The sequence below is a fragment of the Typopeltis vanoorti genome, chromosome 10 (genome assembly GCF_054136105.1).
Source record: "Typopeltis vanoorti isolate ZY-2024b chromosome 10, IOZ_Tvanoo_1.0, whole genome shotgun sequence".
Taxonomy (NCBI): domain Eukaryota; kingdom Metazoa; phylum Arthropoda; class Arachnida; order Uropygi; family Thelyphonidae; genus Typopeltis; species Typopeltis vanoorti.
In genome coordinates, this window is record NC_143558.1 from 132,193,937 (window position 1) to 132,215,415 (window position 21,479).

General features: G+C 36.2%; 1 protein-coding gene across 1 annotated transcript in view; it reads right to left on the reverse strand.

Moving 5' to 3' along the window:
* Nucleotides 1–21,479, reverse strand: part of sac (sterile affecting ciliogenesis) — a 515,109-nt gene that overhangs the window by 10,650 nt on the left and 482,980 nt on the right. The window contains exon 18 of the mRNA XM_090399395.1: nucleotides 10,674–10,731. Within this exon, the coding sequence (XP_090255521.1) occupies nucleotides 10,674–10,731 (58 nt within the window). The remainder of the gene's footprint in view (nucleotides 1–10,673; nucleotides 10,732–21,479) is intronic.

Below are 21,479 nucleotides of genomic sequence, written 5' to 3' on the forward strand. Positions count from 1 at the left end.
CACAATCTAATCTCCAGGTTTACTCTTACATTAATCATTTGTTTGTAGTGGGTCTTGATCAAATTTATATTTCTTCTTCCCTTTATAAGCAGAATAACTCAGACAAAATATCATGACATCAACATGTCACATTGTAATCCAGTCTTATTTAAATTCCAATGCATGGAACAAAGAGAGATCAGTTCTGAAACATGGAGTGAATATGAGTGAATAGAGAAAGAAATACACTTTCCTCAAAAGGAAAAAGTTAAAAGACCTGTATAAAAAGAAATGCTGGTTCAGAGCAAATCAACACAATAGTACAGAATGTAGTGATGTCATCAGAAATGTCAACATAGAAGCAGAACTGGAGAGGCAGAAACAAGTGGAAGAAAGAAAATTTTTAAATAACAATTATGGGAGAACCAGAGGTCATCCCTGTAAGCTGTATAAAGAGGGTGTGAGCAGGGGAGTGACAAGCAGGTTTTTTGAATGCAGAGTTGTGAATGATTCGAATGCCTTGCCTGAGAGTGTTGTAGGCAGAGAATTTGAGTGTGTTTAAGGCATGGCATGATGAGCTGTGTGTATGATAAAAGGATCTCCTAGATGAGTCTTTGATTCCATGGGGTCTTGGGGGTAATCATAATAATACTAAGAAGAATACATCAGTTTAGCAAATAGCCCTTTTTCTGCTTTATTCAATAGACAGTTCACAAAATTCTGTGAGGGAAGGGGCACCAATCAAATCTGTGTGGATAATGAAAACAGTGAAAATGATGACTGTCAGTATACTAATATTTGATTGCATTAAATTGATATATTTTTTCTTTTTTCACTTAAATTCATGAAAGATCAGCTAGTTGTAAATGAAGTTAGATATACGTAAATACTAAAATTAAATATATTTTAATATGAGAATGAATTCAGAAAAAAATTGTTTGAGTGTGAAATTTATATAAGGTTATTAGAGTAAACAGGCTATGTTTCATCATAATACCAAGCAAGGAAAGAGATGGCCAATGGCGTTCATAAAAAAAAGCATATCTGTGGCATGGAAAACTTCAGCATGAGGATCGAGTTTTGCCCTGGATTTTTCCCAATGGATGAGGTGCAAGAATTTCTTCATGTATGAAGAAATTCTGAAAACTGTAAAAAGATTTGTGGGCTGTTAGAGTGAATGAAAAAGAAGAAAAGCATTTATGTATGAGAAAAGTGTATTGTTGGGTTAGAGTGTCTTGAAATGGAACTAGTATTGCTGGTAGTCAAAAAGGTTGCATGGAAATGTTAGTCATAATAACAAAGATACAGTAGTAGAAGCTAAGGCAAGAGTTGATAAAAATAAGCTAAATGAAGCATCTGGAAGATGAGATTAAACACCTAAAGAAGAAATTAGCTGAGATAGATGAGAAGGAAGACATTAGTATTATAATGAAAGAGTCAAAAGACGCATTGTGCATCATTATATGGGGACTCGATCATTAAACATGTAATGACTAATAAAATTAGTAAAATACACAAAGCATGCTTTCCTGATGAAACACTGAAACAAACAACTAATGTTTTGCAGAGAAGGAAAGAGCAGGCATCAGAATTTATGGTAGTTGTGGGCATGAATGACATAGTCGGTGAAAAAAGGAATGTTGGTAGAGACTCAAAAAAGCTGTTGCGGAAGGTAAAGGATAATAGTGTTGTTGGAAAAGTTGTTAGCAATTCAGCCTGATATGATAATCGTGAGTTAAGAAGGAGAGCAAGATGGCTGAGTTGTATGAGGCAAAGGAGGATCACAATTTGTGAATCTGGGAAGTGAATTTGAAGAAAATTTGGATTGCTTTAAAGTTGATGGATGGAATTTGAATGGATTTGGTGTTGAGCATTTAGAAAGGTTATTGTATGCTGAGAAGGCACAGAATCAAGAAGTTAATGTAGTTCATGATCAAGGGGTATTTGTGAAGCATGATAGCAAAGCTAAAGGGGTTGTACTGACAAAAGGAAGATGTGGTTGCAGCAATACAAGGTGATGAAATACATAAAGGTGAGGATGAGACAGGTATGAATGACAATCAGAGTCAGGATCAGTGGAACAGAAGTGGTCAGACGGAAAAGAGAGAGGTGTGGTATAGTGGCTAGATTAGAGAATGTTGGTGTTAGTAGAATGGCCTCAAAGACACAGGGATTGTTATGTTTGTATACAAATATAAGGAACATTCAAAATAAAAAAGCTGAGTTTACAGCAATGATTGAGTTGGTATGCCCAAAGATAATCAGGATAAGCGGAACATGGTTGTCTGAAGATAATGTGATGTCGAGAATAAAAATGGAAGGATATACAATTTTCTGGAAGGATAGGAAGGTGAAAAAAAAAAAAGGAGAGAGAGTACTGTTAATGACTGCAGAGTATCATATTTCACAAAGTGTGAAATATGATACTCTGTGTCGATTTTGAATTTGTGTGGTGTGAAGTTAAAATTAATAGGCTATTTATATCTGATAGGATGCTGTTATAGGCAAGGGGATTTAGAGAATGCTGATTATGAAATGCTTAGGCAAATTGGTTGGGTATGTAAAAAGAACATGATCCTGATGAGAGACTTTAATTACAGGAATATAGAATGAAAGGAGGAGATAGCATATGAGGACAAAGAGAGTGAGTTTGTTAAATTTCAGAGGGATAAATATCTTAAGGAGCATATAACCGAAGCAACTGGAGGTTTTAGTGTTTTGGATTTGGTGATAACTTCGAGAGATGTAGTTGTTAATGAAGTATTAATACTGATGCTTATTGGTAAGAGTAATAATGAGGTACTTGTTTGGGAAATGGTGAAACAAGAAAAGGTTACTGCCAAAAAGGATATATTATAAAATGGGTGATTATGGGAAGCTGTGTAATCGACTAGCATCAATGTGATTGGTAGATGAGCTGTGCAGGAAAGATGTGATAATGCAAGAATTCATAAGGTAGTATCTGACACAAGCAATGTATAGTTGCATACGAATAGTTAAGTGAGTAAATAGAGTAGGATAGAAATGGATGAACAGGGAAATCAAGCAAGCTGTGTTGGAAAATAAAATATTATGGAGGAGGTACAAAATAATGGTGATCGAATTGAAGAATTGGGACATTGCGCCCTTTGATTGGAAAAGACCTAAGTTCAATTCTCATCATAATGAGAAGAATCTAGGATTTAAAAATGTTTTTTTTTTTTTTCAATTGAAGGTAGGTTAGCTGATCTCATACAGAGATGGCAGAGTTTTTTCCCTCCTGGAAACTCGGGTTTTTTGTCCTACATATACAGGCAATCGGCCAAAAGGACACACACAATTTACAGACAAAAATATTATTGATAATGGTGGTGAGTGATAAATGCTGTTATGTGTTGATGGTTGTAGTGTGTGGTTGGAGGATTAAGTAGAGGAGATGGTGAGTTGTTGTGTAGTGGAGTAGCATGTCCTCCCACAATGAGTCCAAATGCTCCTTTGACTCGTCACATAATAATCACACAAGGGGGGGGAGGGCATCTGGAAAGTTCTGATAAACACCTAGAACAAAAATTATATTAAAGCAACTGATATAACAAGAAAGAAAAAGAAGAAATTATTTCAGTTTGATGAAACATGGGGATTAAAGGGTTTTAAGATATGTTCTTTCTTGTGATTATATCAGTTGCTTTCATATAATTTTTGTTCTAGGTATTTATCAAAACTTTACAGACCCCCCCCCCCTCTTATAACCAGCTTAGTTTTTTATGAATAATATGAAAAGTCTATGCTGCTGTTATTCCCTGAGGATTTATGGGCATGAATATCCTTTAAGAATGAGATACACAGATAAATGTTATAGGTGGAGGATAAATGAAACTATTAATAATAAAAATATATAAAAAATAAACAGTCATAAATCAAATAAAAAGGTGTGTCTGTGTACATGCATTAGTTGATAAAACAACTGGTTAATATAATTAGCATTAAAGTTTTAATCATGTCTAGACTAAGGAAAATCGGGAGGTTGAGGATGTCTCTTGTTTAGAAGCTGAATAAGAGAAGTGAGCAAGTATGAGTGTGTAGGAAATGTGCTTATGAACTATGGAAGCTTTGTTGATTGTGAGCAGTAGTGGGCTAGAAAGACCATGAGTGCAGAAAAAAGTACAGAACAAAGTAAGCCAAACTGTGAGAAAGAGAGTGTGAATAGTAGCTATCATAAATTGCAATGAAAAAATGAGTGCAACTAATGGCAAGATAATGGGCATGAATGGTAGAAAGAAAGAGAGTGCCTAATGGCAAGATAGAGAGAGTGAATGGCAGTAAGAAAGCGATTCATCATGAAAGTGGACTGGGTGAAAATGAGGCAAGAGATAAAGCAAATCCAGAAAATGAAATTGGAGAACTGAAGATATGGATGGAAGACTGAAGAAATATGGAATAAAATATGGCAAATGGGAAAGAGAATAATGAATGACCTATGAGTGGCACAGTAGGGAGAATTGATTATTAGCGGTATGATAAAAAAAGAAGATGCACAAAGTTTGTTTTCCTGGAGAAAGAATGAGCAGAGTGATTGAGGCATAGAATATGAGAAGTAAATGACAAAAAAAGAGTTGGTAGTCACAGTAGGAAAGTATAACTTGGTTGAGAACAAGGAGAATGTGGGAATGAGTATCAGAAAGTTGCTGAGGAGAGTAACAGATAACAGTGTGGAAAGAAGGATAGTCATCATGTTGGGCCAAGTATGAATGTTGAGTTGAAACAGCGAGAAAAGATTATGAATAGTATGCTGTTCATGTGAGACAGATTGCATTTAAATGGTTTTGGTGTAACTGGACAGGAGAGAGACTATTTCTGGAAAAGACAGTAACAATTATAATGAACAGAAGTTGCTGTAAGAAGTGATGTGGAAGAGAGCAGGAAAGTAGGATTGGAATGGCATGGGATTTGGTGGTGGTGTGGGGTTATGGGGCTGGCAAGGATTATGGGATTGGTGGTGAGAAAGAGGAATGGCCAGCAAGAGGTATAGAGAAGTTATGCCTGAGAAGTGGTGTTGGTGGGATCTGTTATAGAACCAGAAAAATTACTGTGTGTGTTTATGAATACAAATATCCAAAACAAGGGAAACAAAACTGTTGCATTGTTCAAGTTCATTCACCAAATGAACTTGAACAAATTAACTTTTTTTTTGGAATAAGTGAAACGTGATTGGATGACGATAGCATCGTGATATGAATAGAGATGCATGGATATAATGTTTTTCATTAAGAGATAGGGTATAGAAAGGGGGGAAGTGCTGGTGATAATAGCAGAGGAGTTATACCCATCTGAGATGAAGATGTAAGGGGAAAATAGTGGGAGTGATTTTGAGGCAATATGGTGCAAAGCAGAGAAGCATGGGATGAAGTATTTAGCTGGATATTGCTACAGACCTGGTGATGCAAAAGGGCAGTAAGAAAGAATTGTACAGACAAATTAGCCTAGCAAATAAGAAAGGAATGAAGAGATAAAGAGAATAAAATTCTTGGGTTTTATTAGGCAACAACCACTGTGGCCAAAAAAGAATTGAGAAGTTCTTTGATATGTGGCCAGTAGCTTTGCATTATCAGTATACAACTGAATATTTCCTATATCACTGATGTACAAATTAAACAGCAATGAACCAGGTAGTGAGTTCAGTGATGCACCACTAGTTGCATATCTTCTCCTAGATTCAATTCCGCCATATACTAATCTTTGATATTTGTTCATCAGCCACCTTTTTATCTAAATCACCAGTTTCAAATTCTCCAATTTATAACATAGATCCCTTTGCAAAGTCCTGCAGTATCACTGTGTAGCCACTTTCTTTATCCAACTCAATTGTCACTTGATTATAAAAAAGGAAGCAAATTACTAAGGTAAGATACAAATCCATGCTGCATTTATATAGTATCATATTTCTGTCCACTCCAGTCTTAAATTCTGCTTTCTCCAACTTATTCAATACCTTATGACTACTCCTGACATTCTGAATGGATTATAATTTGCCATCTATCTTGGAGCCTCCTTTATATAATGGAACTCTTTGCCCTCATTTCATTCTCATGGCACCTTACAAATACTCAGGTCAAAATTAAACAGCTTGGTTAGGGTTGCTGTCAATTCCCTTGAACATTCTTGTAATATGCAGGCTGATACTTCATCTTATTCCATGACCATATCTGCATTATGGTTCTGTAAATATCTTGCACTCATCCAATTCATCTACCTCTACTCTTACATCAGTCAATATGATATCTGATAATGCAATATCTCCATCTGGATGATACTCCCTTACAAAATTATCACTCAGTGACTCAACTATTTTTTTTTTTTTTAACCTACCAACATAAAATTTACTTACATCATCTTTTCATAGTTATTCTTCATCTTATTTGCCACAAAGTGAAAGAATTTTTTAAGATTTCCTTTGGCTAATGAGATCAACTAGTTTCTTCTCATAATTGGATGTGGCCTTCTAATTGAACTCCTGTTTAATGATGCTGCTCATTCATCTAACTCTTTAATTTATCCTCCTGACTCTGGATGTAATGCAGTCTGATACTGCTTTCTTCAAACACTGCTTGACCATCCATCTCCATGTACTGCTAACATTTTCCCCCTCCAAATTCTTATGCCATAGCACCTACTATAAGATGACTACTGTTAGATCCTGAATGCAGAGCTTTACAAGTAAATTCTTTATTCAGGATTTAACATAATAAACTACTACTAATTAAGGAGATATCTGCACATCAGCTAATAATTATAAAGTGTTATTCTATGTTTTGTAATAATGTATAGTCCATGTGTGCGATATAGTGAGAGTTATTGTTAGGTTATTTGTAATTCCCAAGTAAGCTGTCTAGTACTCTGCAAAATTCGGAGAAAAGTTTATAATAGTAATCCGGAATAATCGCGTATAATCAGTATGAGTCGAGCATAGCGATGGAGGCTATACCTACGCGGAAATATGACGTCAGAGCGCCTTCCTAGAATAATGTAACCGGACAGGTTAGCGAGAGTGTAGGATCACCCAAGGGGCATGAACGATGGGGTTCGTGGGTGAAAACTGCATTGAATAGAGGGCGCCCGAATAGGGGGAATAAAGGACGATGCACGCCGTTTTACGGGGCCCTTTTTGACCTTTTTATCTTGGAGTGCCGGATTTGAGTTTTAGGGGGAGTTGGTCGGAGGATTCGTGAGAGAGCGGCAAGTTGACTACGGGAATGACAAACGGCAGGTTCTTTTCTTGAGAATGCTTGAAGATTTTCAAGCAGAGCTGATCGCGATATGACGGCCCATGTGGAATCGAGCCTTAGCAGAATGTCCCATTGGAGAGAGTTTCCTGTGGAGCGGTAGACAGCACACAACAGTCGGAAACGATTAGAAGAAAAAGCGTAGTACATCGCCAGGCACAAAGACAGCCGAAGAATATGCAGTACGGTAATCCAGACCTACATGAGATGGCGGCATGAAATCTGAAAGGATCCGGTAATGTAAGAGTTTTCGTTCTATGTTAAAAATTTGTTTAGAAGAACAAGAAATTTGTGTGTGTTGTAACTAAAGGACACTAGTAGAGAACTTTTAGTGAGAATTTGACTGAATTAATTAAGCCCTTGTGGAACAAAGAAGAGTTGTTAAATAGGCAGTGATTTGTGAATGGCTAGACTTGCTTAAATGAAATTTAGAATTAAGGTAATCATTGATAGAGTATTAATGAAAGTGTTCAATAAATATTCTGTGAGTAACTTGTGAAAGGAATTATATAGTAGCAGTATTTTGCTTAAACCTAATCTTGTCCTTTCATAATTGAAGGATTTAACTTGCTCTGATTCATTGTGATTTAGTATAACCCTTAACTTGGAGTGATTTTGATCCATTGAGTATTTAAACTTACATAACTGTAAATCTTTTATGTTTTTCCAATAAACATGTTTTGTACCCTATACCTGAGTTATGCCTGATTACGAATTCAAACCACCACTTATGAAATTGAACCTTTTTTTGCAGGAAGGAATTTAGATATAATTGTTTAAGTGAGATTCGGTCTACGACTGCTAACTGAATCTGCACAGCGCTAGCATGAGATAAATTATTGTGTGTATCCTTTTAAATTTTGAATTATTTCCCTGAACAAGAGTCTCTTCTGTTATAGGATATTGGCTGGCACAGTGAAATATAAATTTTGCCAATATCCGAAGAGGAAATAAATCTGAATTAGTATTTTAGGAGCACGACAATAGATTAGAAGGAGAGTTATTATAGAGGTAGAATAAGATATAACATAGAGAGATAGCGACATAACAATAGTGTAGTCAGTAGGACTTTGATTGTACAAAGTTTTGAGTAAGCTAAATGATAGATTCTAGAGACAGTAAATTAATGTATAATAAGATTGAACTTACGACTTACGAAATAACATTATATGAAAGTAAGGATATAACAATAACACAGCCGACGAATTACAGATATAACACTACTAAGTTTAGAACTATTAGTCTAATCCCTCATGAAAACGAGATATTAAAGAGATCAGATCACCGAGAAGTACAGAGTTGGGACTTTCTTTGGTAATTTACTTCACGGACTCAAAAAGTCCATTACTTTCATTTCTCTCATAATTTGACATGCTGAAATTATGGGAAGTAAAATAAAAGTAATGGGTTTCCTGAACATGTTATGAAGTATATGGATGAAGAGCATGAAGTTATCTTTTCCTTTTACAGAACTGAATGGGTTGAAGCAGGCAAGGATGCCTACTTTCTCTTCACCTGTTTAATATTTATGCTGAGGACATCATGTGTGTGTAATACTGGATGAGTTCAAGACAGGAATTGGGATAGGCGAATCAGTAACATGAGCTTATGCCAATGATACAGTGGTCCACTTAATGATAAAGAAGTGCTAGGACAAATGCTTGACACAATTAATGCAATCAACAAAAACAAGAGGAATTAAACTCAATCCTAGTAAGATGAACACCGTGGTTATTAAAAGGAAGTCTAGATAGAGAGGGTTCTGAAAAACGGGTGTACCTTAATGGAGAAATTTAGGATATCAGCAAAAATATGATTATCTGGGAAAAGCCTGGAAGGTCAGATCTATCTCTTATAGGAACAAAACTGAGAATTCTGTATGCACAGAATCCAGAAACTACAACGATGTGAACCTTGGAATCTGGGATAGCTGCTTTTGAGATGTGGTAGTACAGAAGACTATTGTAAGGTGTGCAAATTGATGAGTCCTAGATAGAACTGACAGAACTTTAAAAGAAGAAAGCTGAAATACTTTGGACGTACTGAATTGAAGACCGACTTCTCAAAACAGTAATCTGTTTTGAGAAGTCCACCTTCCATTCTTTCAGTGCCATCATGAAGTCATCTTTTCATATGACAGAACTGATTGGGTTGAAGCAGGCAATGATGCCTACTTTCTCCTCACCTGTTTAATATCTATGCTGAGGACATCATGTGTGTGTAATACTGGATGAGTTGAAGATAGGAATTGGGATAGGCAGATCAGCAACATGAGTTTATACCAATGATACAGTGCTCCACCCTGGAGCTTTACTCTCTATTAAGAGAGTAAAGCTCCAGGAAAATGGAAGGGATAAATCTTCAATAAGATAGATGATGGAGTGTCTAGAATGACTGTTCCTCAGAAAGATGAAACCTCAGGAAAATCCCATAACAGGATCACCTGGTGGGAATTCATGTGGCAAATAAATGAGGTGGGAGTGACCATCTAATGACATTTAGTGAAATTATTGTAAGGAATACAATATGACATTATTAAAGATAGGTCTCCCTTTAGCAATATGTTCACGTTCTAGGATAGAATGAAAGCAGAGTTGGAGAGTGAGAATGGATAATCCATATTACTTGCCAATGCATTTAACAGGATTCCACATGAGAGGTAGTTACACAAACTCAAAGAGATAGGTATCAAAAGAGGTGATATGCATGATCAATGCTTTATACAATGGAATCTTAACCTCTCTGCTTCTACATGTTAAGTTGTTCTTCACCACTGCCATAATGCGTTATTATTTTCTCACAGTTTTAGCAATGTAGTCCTTAAACTTCAAGTCTCTGTCCACCACCAATCACAGTTCTCTGATCTCCTCGCCCCACTTCAGACTTTCAGCATTAATTGTATACTTTTCATCCTATCCTTGCCTACCAACTTTCAAGACCTTACACTATTCCACATTCAACTGACAGCTGCACTCACACAGTCTAATCAGATCCTCCTGTGTTGGCTACAATATCTGCTCTATTCTTCATAATTCTTCCTGCCTTTGCATCCTCTCCAAACAGCTGCATATCTCCAGTTATTCCAATTATTATTAACATTTCAAATTAGTTACCAGCTTGTCATGTGACAATCTTTCAAAGGCTTGAAAAATCCAAGCATATCACTGAATATGTATCTCCTTTGTCTAATAAGCAGATTGCTAAAATATGACCCTCCCTTTAACAAACTCATGCTGAGGATCACAGAGAATATAGCTGTTATCAATGTCCCCAACATCTTCCATAATGTCAGACATATAGATTGTCCTATAATTTGTAGCCTTATCATTCCCATTATAACTGTGCTTGCTTTCCTTTCCTTTAGTATAATGCATTACCTTAATTTAATATAATTAGTAGTATAATATGTTATCTTAAATTAGTATCATACATTACCTGAAATTACCAATGTTACATCTTCTTCAATGTTTTCTGAAATAACCTGTTCAAATTCCTAGAAGGCAGATAAATTGGACACATTTTATGAGTGTTAATAATGAAATATTATGTGCAATTTTTATGATTGTAGTAAAAAAAAAATAATGACATAACTAAACTAGGTTTAATAAACAATAATAGCTAACAGTTAGATCTAGAAAATATATTATTCAGGTTTTTAAACTATAGTCTATCATACCGTGAAAAGAAAAAGAATAATAACTTCAAGAAAACCATTCTAGATAATTGCAAATAACTGAAATGTCATCATAAAATTCAGCATTATGATTTAATGAAGTAAAATTGTTGGGTATTATTTTTATTTTTATGTGATTCCCAAACAGGAAAGGCTATAAACCTATTGTACATTTGTACTGTAAGTAGGTTTGATAATTTAGTTTCCTTGCTCCACAGACCAAATATGGCACTTTTGTTTAAGCCTCTAACTCTTTAATTTATCCTATAATAGTCAATAGAAATAGTTAATAAATAGGGCAGTGGTGGTCTCACACCAAACAATGAAAATCACCTACCAATTAAAGATATTCACAAATATCTAGGCTCACAGTGGGATTCATATCCACAATTAGTTGTCTGTTGGATAATGGATACACTATCCTCTTGACCAACCAGGCTGGCAAATATTGTTATTATATACAAGCACTTCCAGGGAGCCAAAGAATCATCAATGACCTTTTGTATGCTTAAATAATTACCATACCTCTCCTTGAAATCATTCTGGAGATGCCTCACAATGCCTGCTATCAGCTTATTCTATTCACTTCCCCTCCCCTCACCTACCATGAGTGGTTAAATTTCCTCTTATTCTGTATTGTACAGACCACACCTTGTCTTCATATTCAAAATTTTCACAGGTAGGATCTCATATGGAGGTAGCAGGATTTTTCTCCCTGAAACTCTGTTTTTTCATTCTGCATACAGACAAATAGCCTTGAGAACACATGCAATTTACAGACAAAAAATACTAGTGGCAGTGGTGGTGGGCAGTAGATGACGTTGGTGTAGATGATGGCAGTGACAGTTAGTTCGTGAATTAAGTGGTGGAGATGGAGAGTTATATAGTAGGTGTCCTCCCTGAATGTCCTTTGACTCCTTGGAGGTGTTACGTAATATTAATAATAACAATATCATCTTGGTTATCTGCTACTAGATCTTTTCAAGTGTTTCCTTTTCTCTCCTCATATCTTTATGGAACTTTGGCAATCATATCTGAGTACAACAGTCCAGAGGTTGTCTTATTAAATCCTTATTAAAGTGGAAAAATAACTTCCTTATTCGTTAATATAATCTCTTCAACATTGCAATTATTTGATGTTATAACTTAATCACCTCAACAATGTGGCCTCTAAACCATAATTCACTATGCATTATCAAAGTCTAACTTCATTGAGCACTTGCCTGTAATGTCCTATTGTTCTAAAGGGCCTACTTGTCCATAACCTTGCACCTAGCAACATTAAAATGATGCTCATTAATATTTGCCTACAGAATCAGTCTGCTCAAGTCAGCTTACAAGGATTTTGTATCAGACAGTCCCTTACACCACTTCATGCAATTTTGAATAATCATCAACATATAATTGGATATTCCCCTTAAGAACATATATGAGTTAAACAGCAGTGACCCAAGCACAGGTCACCATCTTTTTCTTCCACATTGCACACTTCGTTACATCACTATCTGTTACTTCTCATTCAGCTGGTCTCTCCATGTTATTAGCATGTTTGCATACTCATTCCCTCGACTTTGTATAATAACCTCCCATGTGGAATTCTGTCAAAATCCTTGGCAAACTCCAAAAGTATAATGGTATCCATTCCCTCATCCAACTCTGCTAACAACCCCATGAATATTTCCCCATACACTCTGATTTCTTTTTCTTATTTTATATATCTGACCTACACACAAAAGGTTGCAAGATCTATAGCATATGAGTACCATGCACAGGCAAGATGATAAGAGGAAAGGAGGAATCTGTTCACTTTTCTTTAGAACATCTGAAGGTCATAGTCTTTGGGGAAGACACTGAGGAAGACTGTTCCAAAGAACAGAGGTAGACAGAATGAAAGAGGAGGAAGAGAAGTTAGTTCAGTAAGTGCGAAGCTGGACTATAAATGAATGTTGACTAACAGCTGCTCTTTTTCTTACAGTTTTGGAAGAATGTGGAAAAATGATAGTGGCTTGTTCAGTAGACCACTGTCCATGAAAGTATCTGTAGAACAATAATAAGACAGAAACTGAATGTCTATGAGGGACTGGAATAGATCTGTGAGAGTGAGAGCAGGATCATCAGTTAACTATACTGACACTTCTGGATAGCATCGAGCAACTTTAGAGAGAATTTTGATGCAGCATTCTATAGTTGGGTGGATTTGGAATTTGTACAGAGTTAGCAGTTGTGCAAGTGAGAAGTAATGCTTTAAGCAGAAAAGTACTCAATCTGGTTGGAGTATACATGCACTATTATGATGACACTGATTTACATAGCTTCCACTATGATATGGAAACTATGGAGAGGTTAATGAAATGTATGCTACCACATATAGTGAATATACAGGAAAGAGGTGATGTGACTGAGATGTTTAAGTTCACAAGGAGATAATACAGAAGGGATATGACGAGATAATAAAAAAGGGATTATTACTGGAATGAGAGAAGACAGGAGGAAAATAAGAAGCCATTCCTGGAAGATGTGTGTACAAGTGTGGTGAAAGGAGGAGCAAGAGCATATATTTTATACACACAGAATAGGAAACGAGTGAAAAGCACCAATAGAATGTGTTTTGAAAGCTGGAAATGTGAATAAGTTTATGGTGCAATAAAATATGTTGCTCACTGAATTAAGGGCAATGGGTATGTTGACCTAATGCAATAGGAACAAGATTGATAAATGAATATTGAGCTATTAATTACTGTTAACTTTTCTGCCACAATGGATTGATTGGACCTATGGTCCTTTAGCCCTTTGTTGGATTTGCAAGGAAATTTCTGGATTAAGGAATATCATTGAACACTTGGCTTGCGAATTGTGGGCTATTGACTAGCAGCAAATCTTTTTTTTCTTTTCTTTTTTTTATAAGAAAAGAAACAAAAAAAATTACTCGTTCAGTATGGTTTTTTTTTCAAGATGTTTGTTCTGAGATATCTGTTTTAGTCTGCCATTAGGTGGTAGACCATAATGAGTTTGGAATGTTACTGAATCTTTGGCTCGCCCATTTTGGGTTCAGGCAGTGGGTTTACAGAAAACTTACTTGTTCAGTATGGTTTCGGGATGTTTATGTTTAGCAGGATCATGCTCATTGTAGTCTCACTGGGTAAATAGCAGCACTTGCAAAGAATTTTGTGACCTTTTCACATAGAAAAGTTTTAATCTCCAGGGGTATCAGCTTCTCAGTGAAGCTGTATTTCCTATGAACCATGGTTTGAAATCGTGGGGGTGCTGCAACTTTCAATTTTCAATATACATACACACTATAAGTACAGTGTATATGTGTTTGCATAAAATATCAAAATTATGATAAAAATTTTAAAAAAAATTAAACGTGAAAAAAATATTGTTTATTATCGATAAAATGATACAGTTTGGTATAATTCAAAATTACTTAAAAATAAAATCCATTATCATAACCCCAATAATGTTCTAAAATAAAAACTATAACAAATGTTATGTCTTTAATTGTAATGTCCATATATTTAAACAGACAGAGTAAGCACGATAAGCACTACGAACACTCTGCTACTAGTGCAAACTGCATATAAACAACAGTGGAACTGCATGACAGACAGTGCTGCATTACGTTAATAGCTCACATCTCACTATGATATGCATATGCTTGCGTACGTAGCAATATGACACTGTGGTAAACACAGTGCTGATTGCGTCCTTCGCCCTCCTAAGTGCTACAAGATGGATTTTTATTATTTTTTTATACAAAATAAGAGAATTGTATAGGATTGTTGATGATAAAATTAAATATTACAAACAAATATAAATTAATTAATAAATATATTTATATATCGAGAAAAATTGGGGGTGCTGCAGTTCCTATGCACGAGCCACCCCTGAAACCATGGTGCATTAAATGCTATTTGTAAATGTTTGTTTTGGCTTGTCTGTAGTTTGCTAACATTTGAATCCACTATGCAACTCCAAGAAGGTGAGCCATATATCAGAACTGGCCTGATCAGCATCTTGTTTAGCAGCAGTTTGAGTTCTGCATAGCCAGCGACAGCAATTTAGTAATAGGTATAGCTTTTGAGCAGACATGATCAATATGAGTAGTAAAGTGAATTAATTGGGCCATTAATGGGCTGGTGATGTGCAATATATAGCTTCTTCTAGCCAAGCCAACTTCACCTACCTACCTATAGCATGGTTTGGTTCCAGAAACAGGATTCTGAGTAGATGAGTGTCACACCTTAAAAGCATACACTCTCTAGTTAGAGAAAATTTCAACTAATCCTCTAGATGATGAAAGTCATTTAACCCAGCTGAAGCTCTACCAGCCTGCTTATTAGAGAGGTATGAAGTGACTCTTGCCATGTTTCATCTCTAGGGTAGGGTCTTCAGTTTCTGTCTCTTGCATTTTTTCTTATACACAGTGAGGTGGTGGCCTTGCTGGGCATGCAGTTTACTCCATATAATTCAACTAGGAAGCCAGTGCCTTCTCCATTCAAGGATTCAGAAGAAAAGCAATTTCTGCAGTAGGCCAGCTGCCAGAAAGTATACTGAACCAAACCTGTTGATAATGCTTTGAGGGATTTTTCCAATCAGCTGGCAAATAATCATGCTGCTGTTTACTCTGCCAGGTTATGTCTGGAGGTAGTCCAAGTACGACAGCTTTCAAGGCCATGCTTAGATGAGAGGAAGGGCGGACATGACTCCCATATGGGAGTCGTGTTCATCCCTAAACTATGCTCTACTTTATTAGTTTCCCAAATAGTTTACAAACATTAAAGACAGCATAAGAAAGTATAGCATTAATGTAGTACAAAAATCCCCCTACCAAAAAAAAAAAAAAAAAAAAAAAAAAAAAAACAGAAAAGAATTTCAAAAAATAAACTTCAGTGTGAGTTGAATGAGGACTTGATGAGTACTAATATGATGATAACTGAAAGTGTTCGTAGTGAGAATGCTGCAAAGGGGGGGGGGGGGATGAGTGCTTGTCTGATAGAAAAGGACGATGAAAAAGAGCAGCAAAAAATGTTAAAAAAAGTTTTGAAAAAGAGAATGAGCAATCTGAACTTAACAATCGATGGTAAGAAAGATGAAAGTGATGCAAATGTGGTGGAATTTATAAAACATAGTGCAGTTAAAGATAAGGTGGCAAGCATAATTGACTGCGACCAAGTGTGTATGGCTGGCAACAAAATTGAGAGAATGAATGAGAGCAAAAGTATGATGCAAGGTTCAAAAGTAGAGTTGGTTAAGATGAGGCAAGAGATGATGTGGATGCCGAATGAAGTTAAGAGAACTCGAGATGTGTATGGAAGAGTGAAAATGCTAAAAACAAATAATATTGGTATAAAAAAAGGTAATGAAAGATCCACGAATAGCATTGTATGGTGATTCAATTATTAAAGGTGTGCTGGATGAGAAAATGCACAAAGTATGTTTTACTGGAGGTAGAATGAGTAAAGTGGTTGAGGCATTAGATATGAAAAGTAAGTGAGCAAAAGATTGGTAGTTGTAATAGGTACAAATGACTTAACTGCAAACAAAGAACATGCCAGATTGGATATCATGAGGTTGTTGAGACGGATAAAAGAGAATAGTGCGATAGGAAAGGTAGTAAGCATGTTGCCCAGGTATGACAGTGGTGAAATGAGATGGAGGGCAAGAATTATGAACGATATATTAGACGAAATGTATGAGGAGAAAGGAGTGCAGTTTGTTAATTTGTGGAATGAGTTTGAAAGATGAAGTGAACTGTATAGAAGCGATGGACTGCATTTGAGTACTTTTGGTGAGAGTGATCATGAAGTGATTATCTGAAACTACAAGGCTGGGAATTATGAGGAGCTCAGGAGACAGACTGGAGGTGTAGCATTGAATGAGGAGTTAGCTGGATAAGAGATCAATGCAGCTTGGGGGGATATTCAAGAACTATCTAGTAAAAGCAGTGTCTAAATGCGTTCCAAGTGTCAGAAAGTTAAATAAGGTATGTGTGAAATGGATGAATGAAGAGATTAAGCATGTGATACAGAGAAAAAAGGAAATATGGAGGCAGCATAGGAGAAGTGATAACTAATTCCATGTGAATAACAAAGACCACATAAGGAGGGTGACTTGGTTAGTGAAGGTAGCAAAAGTGAAGTATGAGCAGCAGTTAGCTGATGAAACCAAAAAGAATCCTAGGGAGTTTTTTTTTTTTTGATATGTAGCCAGCAAAAAAAAAAAAAAAAGATTATGGAAGAATGACACTAATTGGAGAAAATGGTATGAGGACAACTGCTCCAGAAAATATTGTGGAGATACTTCATAAAGGTCTTTCATTCTTGTGAATGTGACATCATGGAGAGATCGAGAACAGTTAATGATGATGTGGAGGAGAGACTGACTAAAGTGAGCAAGAAGTGTATGGGGAATTGAGCAAAATTGATAATATATCACCATGTATTCTGACAGAGTGTGCCAGTGAGTTGACATCTGCTTTGACATATCTTTATAAAATGAATCTTGCACTGGGTCGAGTTCCAAAGTGGAAGGATGGCAAGATTGTGCCATTTCATTAGGGAAGTGATAGAACTCAAGAATCAAATTATAGGCATTTCTATTTGTCAGATGTTGTGGTTAAGTTGTTGGAGAAGATGGTGAAAGCTAGGATCCAGAATTGAGTTGACAACAAAGGTATTATTTTTGATGGACAGCATGGATTTGCTAAAGTGAGGTCATGTTTTAGTGATCTACTTACTTATTACAATAAGGTGATGGCTTTCTTGGACTGAGGTGAGGGATATACAGTAGTATCCTTAGATTTTGCAAAGGCTTTTGATAGATTACTGCATGATAAGATGATAGTCAAACTAGAGCAGATGGGGTTGGATATTAGATTAATGCATTGGATCAGAGACTGGCTATCTGATAGGTATCAGCAAGTTGTGCATGGAGGAAGCAATATCCCAGAAGTAGAAAGTTACTAGTGGTGTGTCTCAATGGTCAGTTTTAGGGCCATTGCTGTTTAACCTGTATGTTAATGATATTGGCAAAGATTTGGATGGGGATATTAAGTTGTTTGCAGATGATGCAAAGTTGGTACGAAATATGAAGAGTAGAGAAGATGTTGTGGCCTTTCAAGAATACTTGAATAGATTGAATGAATGGGCATGTGAGTTCAATGTTGCAAAATGTAAGGTTTTAAAATTTGAGAAACAAAGTTGGAATGTAGAATTTAAGCTTGGTGAGATATGCTGTTGGAAGTGGAGGAAATAAGAGTTCTTGGAGTGATAGTGGATAGCAATCTGAAATTTAGGAGACACATTGCCAAAATTATGAGGACGACACAAAGAATTCTGGGAATGATGCAGAGGACACTGACTTGTAGAAGTAAGGAGATTATTGTTCTGTTGTATAAGGCTTTGATTAGGCCATATATAGACTACCATTCACAGATTTGCTTGTGTACACGATATTCTAATGGCAAAAATAGAGAAATCTCTAATGATTTGGATAGAAGATTGCACTCAAAAGAAAATTCCTTTGGATGGAAATTTTATTAAACAAAAAGCTCTCAAAGTTTATAAATATTTATAGTGCAGACTAGGTTTTCAATGCGGATGAATCCGGGTCATATTGGAAAAAAATGCAAAATGCACCTATATTTTGAAAAATGAAAGATCAGCTCCTGGATTCAAAGTTTTCAAATACAGAATTATTCTACTGTTTTGTAGTAATGCACAAGGTGATTACATGACAAAACCAATGTTTATTAACTGATCCCCAAATCCTTGTGCCATGAAAGATTAAATATGCACTTTATTTTATTTTGCCTAAAACATTTATGCATCATGGGCAATGAAGTTGATGTACAATTTGTAATTTTTATAATTTTATACTATGCATTTATTTAATAGTTTGTTTTCTTAAACTACACGAATTACTTGAATTAAATAAAAATATTTTTTTATTGGATATGCCATATAATTTAAAAAAAAAAAAACGATTTCGGAACATAACCCTACTTTTTCTATGTGATCTGAGTCTCGCATAACGCGATTTATATAACGTAGCATTTCTGTGGCCTAACATCCACGTTATAAGAGGGTTACCTGTACTTTAAATAAGTATTTAAAATAAAAAATATTTCATTAAAATTAAACGGAGTTTTATCCAATGATTTTCATATATTTTGTTTGAAAATAACTTATTGTTCATATCAGGTTTTCACATTTGGAACCATTCTCCTATTTCTTCATGTGCAGTGCATTCTTTTTTACACGATTTTTCTGGAACCAATCTACCATGTAAATGGAGAATTGGGTGTATACATTGAAGAAAAGAAACATCCTACAAAATATTAACGAAATTAAATGATGAGAGGAATCTTTATGTCGGCTTTTCAAATTGAAAATGAATTAACTGATCTCAAGCAGATATAGAAGGAATTTTTCTCCAAGAATCTCGAGTTTTTCATCCTGAAAACAGGCAAATCAGACATGAGAACATAATTTACAGACATAAAATACTGTTGTTGGTGGTGGTAGATGGTGTTGATGGTAGTAGTTTCATTGTGTGTATTTATTTGGAGAATTAAATAGAAGGGGAGACAGTGAGATGTGTGTGTGCAGCAGAATAGAGTACACTGCCCTCCTACAACGAGTCTTTGGAAGGGTCATGTAATAATAATAATAATAAATTAAATAATAAAGAAAGAGACGCAACACAAACTACACAAGAGAAATAATTATTACATTATTATTATTATCCAGGCCTCCATGGAGTGAAAAGACTCATTGTGGGAGGTTGTTTTTAAGAAACACAAAAGTTTATCATACCACTTCTTGAACCCAATGACCGTTCTCACTCCAAACACTCTCTCAGGCAATGGATTCCAAGGTTCAACCACCCTCCACACAAAGAAACCACTCCTCATCCTCTTGCACACAGCCTCCTTTTGTAACTTCCAGGGATGGCCCCTTGTCATCGCTCCTTCCTGCCGTTCCACCAAGTGAAAGAACTCTCCAATGTCTACCCTGTAACTGCCTCTCAACAGTTTAAAAGTCTCGATCATATCACCACTCCTTCTTCTATCCACCAAATTCTGCAGTCCATATTCCCTCAGTCGATCCTCATAACTAAAACTGTACAGTCCTGAAACCATCTTTGTTATCAGCCTCTGTACCCTTTCCACAGTCAATTTATCCCCTTCTAATACTGGGGACCAAATCTGAGAACAATAGTCTAAGTGTGGTCTGATCAGGGCCTTATACAACGGAATGATAACTCTTTTATCTCTGCAGGTCAGCATCCTTCTCAGAATTGCAGCAATCCTCTGAGTTACTCCCCTCACTACATTTGTAATATACTCCCTGAATTTCGGTTTTCTATCAATCATCACCCCTAGATCTCTTGTCTCCCCTACCTCCTCCAGTACAGCTCCTCCAATCGAGTATGCATCCTCCCATCGATGGACCCAAAACCTCAAGACCTTACATTTTGCTGCATTGAACCGATACCCCATTTATTTGCCCATCTGTCTAGTTTATCATATCCTCTTGCAGGGCAGCCACATTTGCACTATTACTGATAACCCTTCCCAACTTCACATCATCTGCAAACAACTGAATGTCCCCTTGCAATCCATTGACAATATCATTGATTTAAAGATTGAACAATACAGGTCCCAGTACTGACCCTGTGGAATCCCACTTATAACCTTCTGCTTCCTTGATATTGCCCCATCATACACAACTCTCTGATACCTATCAGTCAGCCAATCCTGAATCCATTTGACTAACCCCACATTTAAACCCATGTGCTGCAACTTAAATATCAGCTTATCACGTGGCACCCTGTCAAACACCTTTGCAAAATCCAAAAAATTGGCAGTATATACCTTTCCCTCATCAACTGATCATCACCTTATTATAAAAGACAATCATATTACTAAAGCAAGAGTGCCTCTTAACAAATCCATGTTATTTCTCACAGATAACATTACCCTCATCTACCCAATGCTGTATATAGTCCCTCACTATTTTCTCCAAGACCTTAACAACTACTGATGACACACAAACAGGCCTATAATTAGACAATTCCAGTCTGCTACCACCCTTATGCAGCGGCACTATCTTACCTTCCTTCCATTCCCTAGTACCTTTCCTTCAGCCAGACTTTTATTGAAAATCCAGGTCAACAGAGCTGTCAGTTCTTTAGCACATTCTCACAAAACTCGTGGTGAAATACCATCCAGTCCAACAGCTTTATTGGTATCCAGAGTACTCAGTATTTGGAACACACTATCCTCTTGCACCTCTAAACCCTGATCCTGCCCTATCCCTCTAGTATTAAAACCTCCTCCAGGATGAAATAATCCAATAAATTGCTCACTGAACAACTCCACTATGTCCTCTGCATCAGTTACTCTATACCCATTTTTATCCTGCAATGTCATTCTTCCACAATCGTTTCTGTGCCTACAGGCCACATAGCTAAAAAAATTCCTAGGATTTTCTTTGGATCTTAGTACCAATCTCTTCTCATATTCCAGTTTTGCCTTCCTCGCCATTCTGGTCACTTTCCTG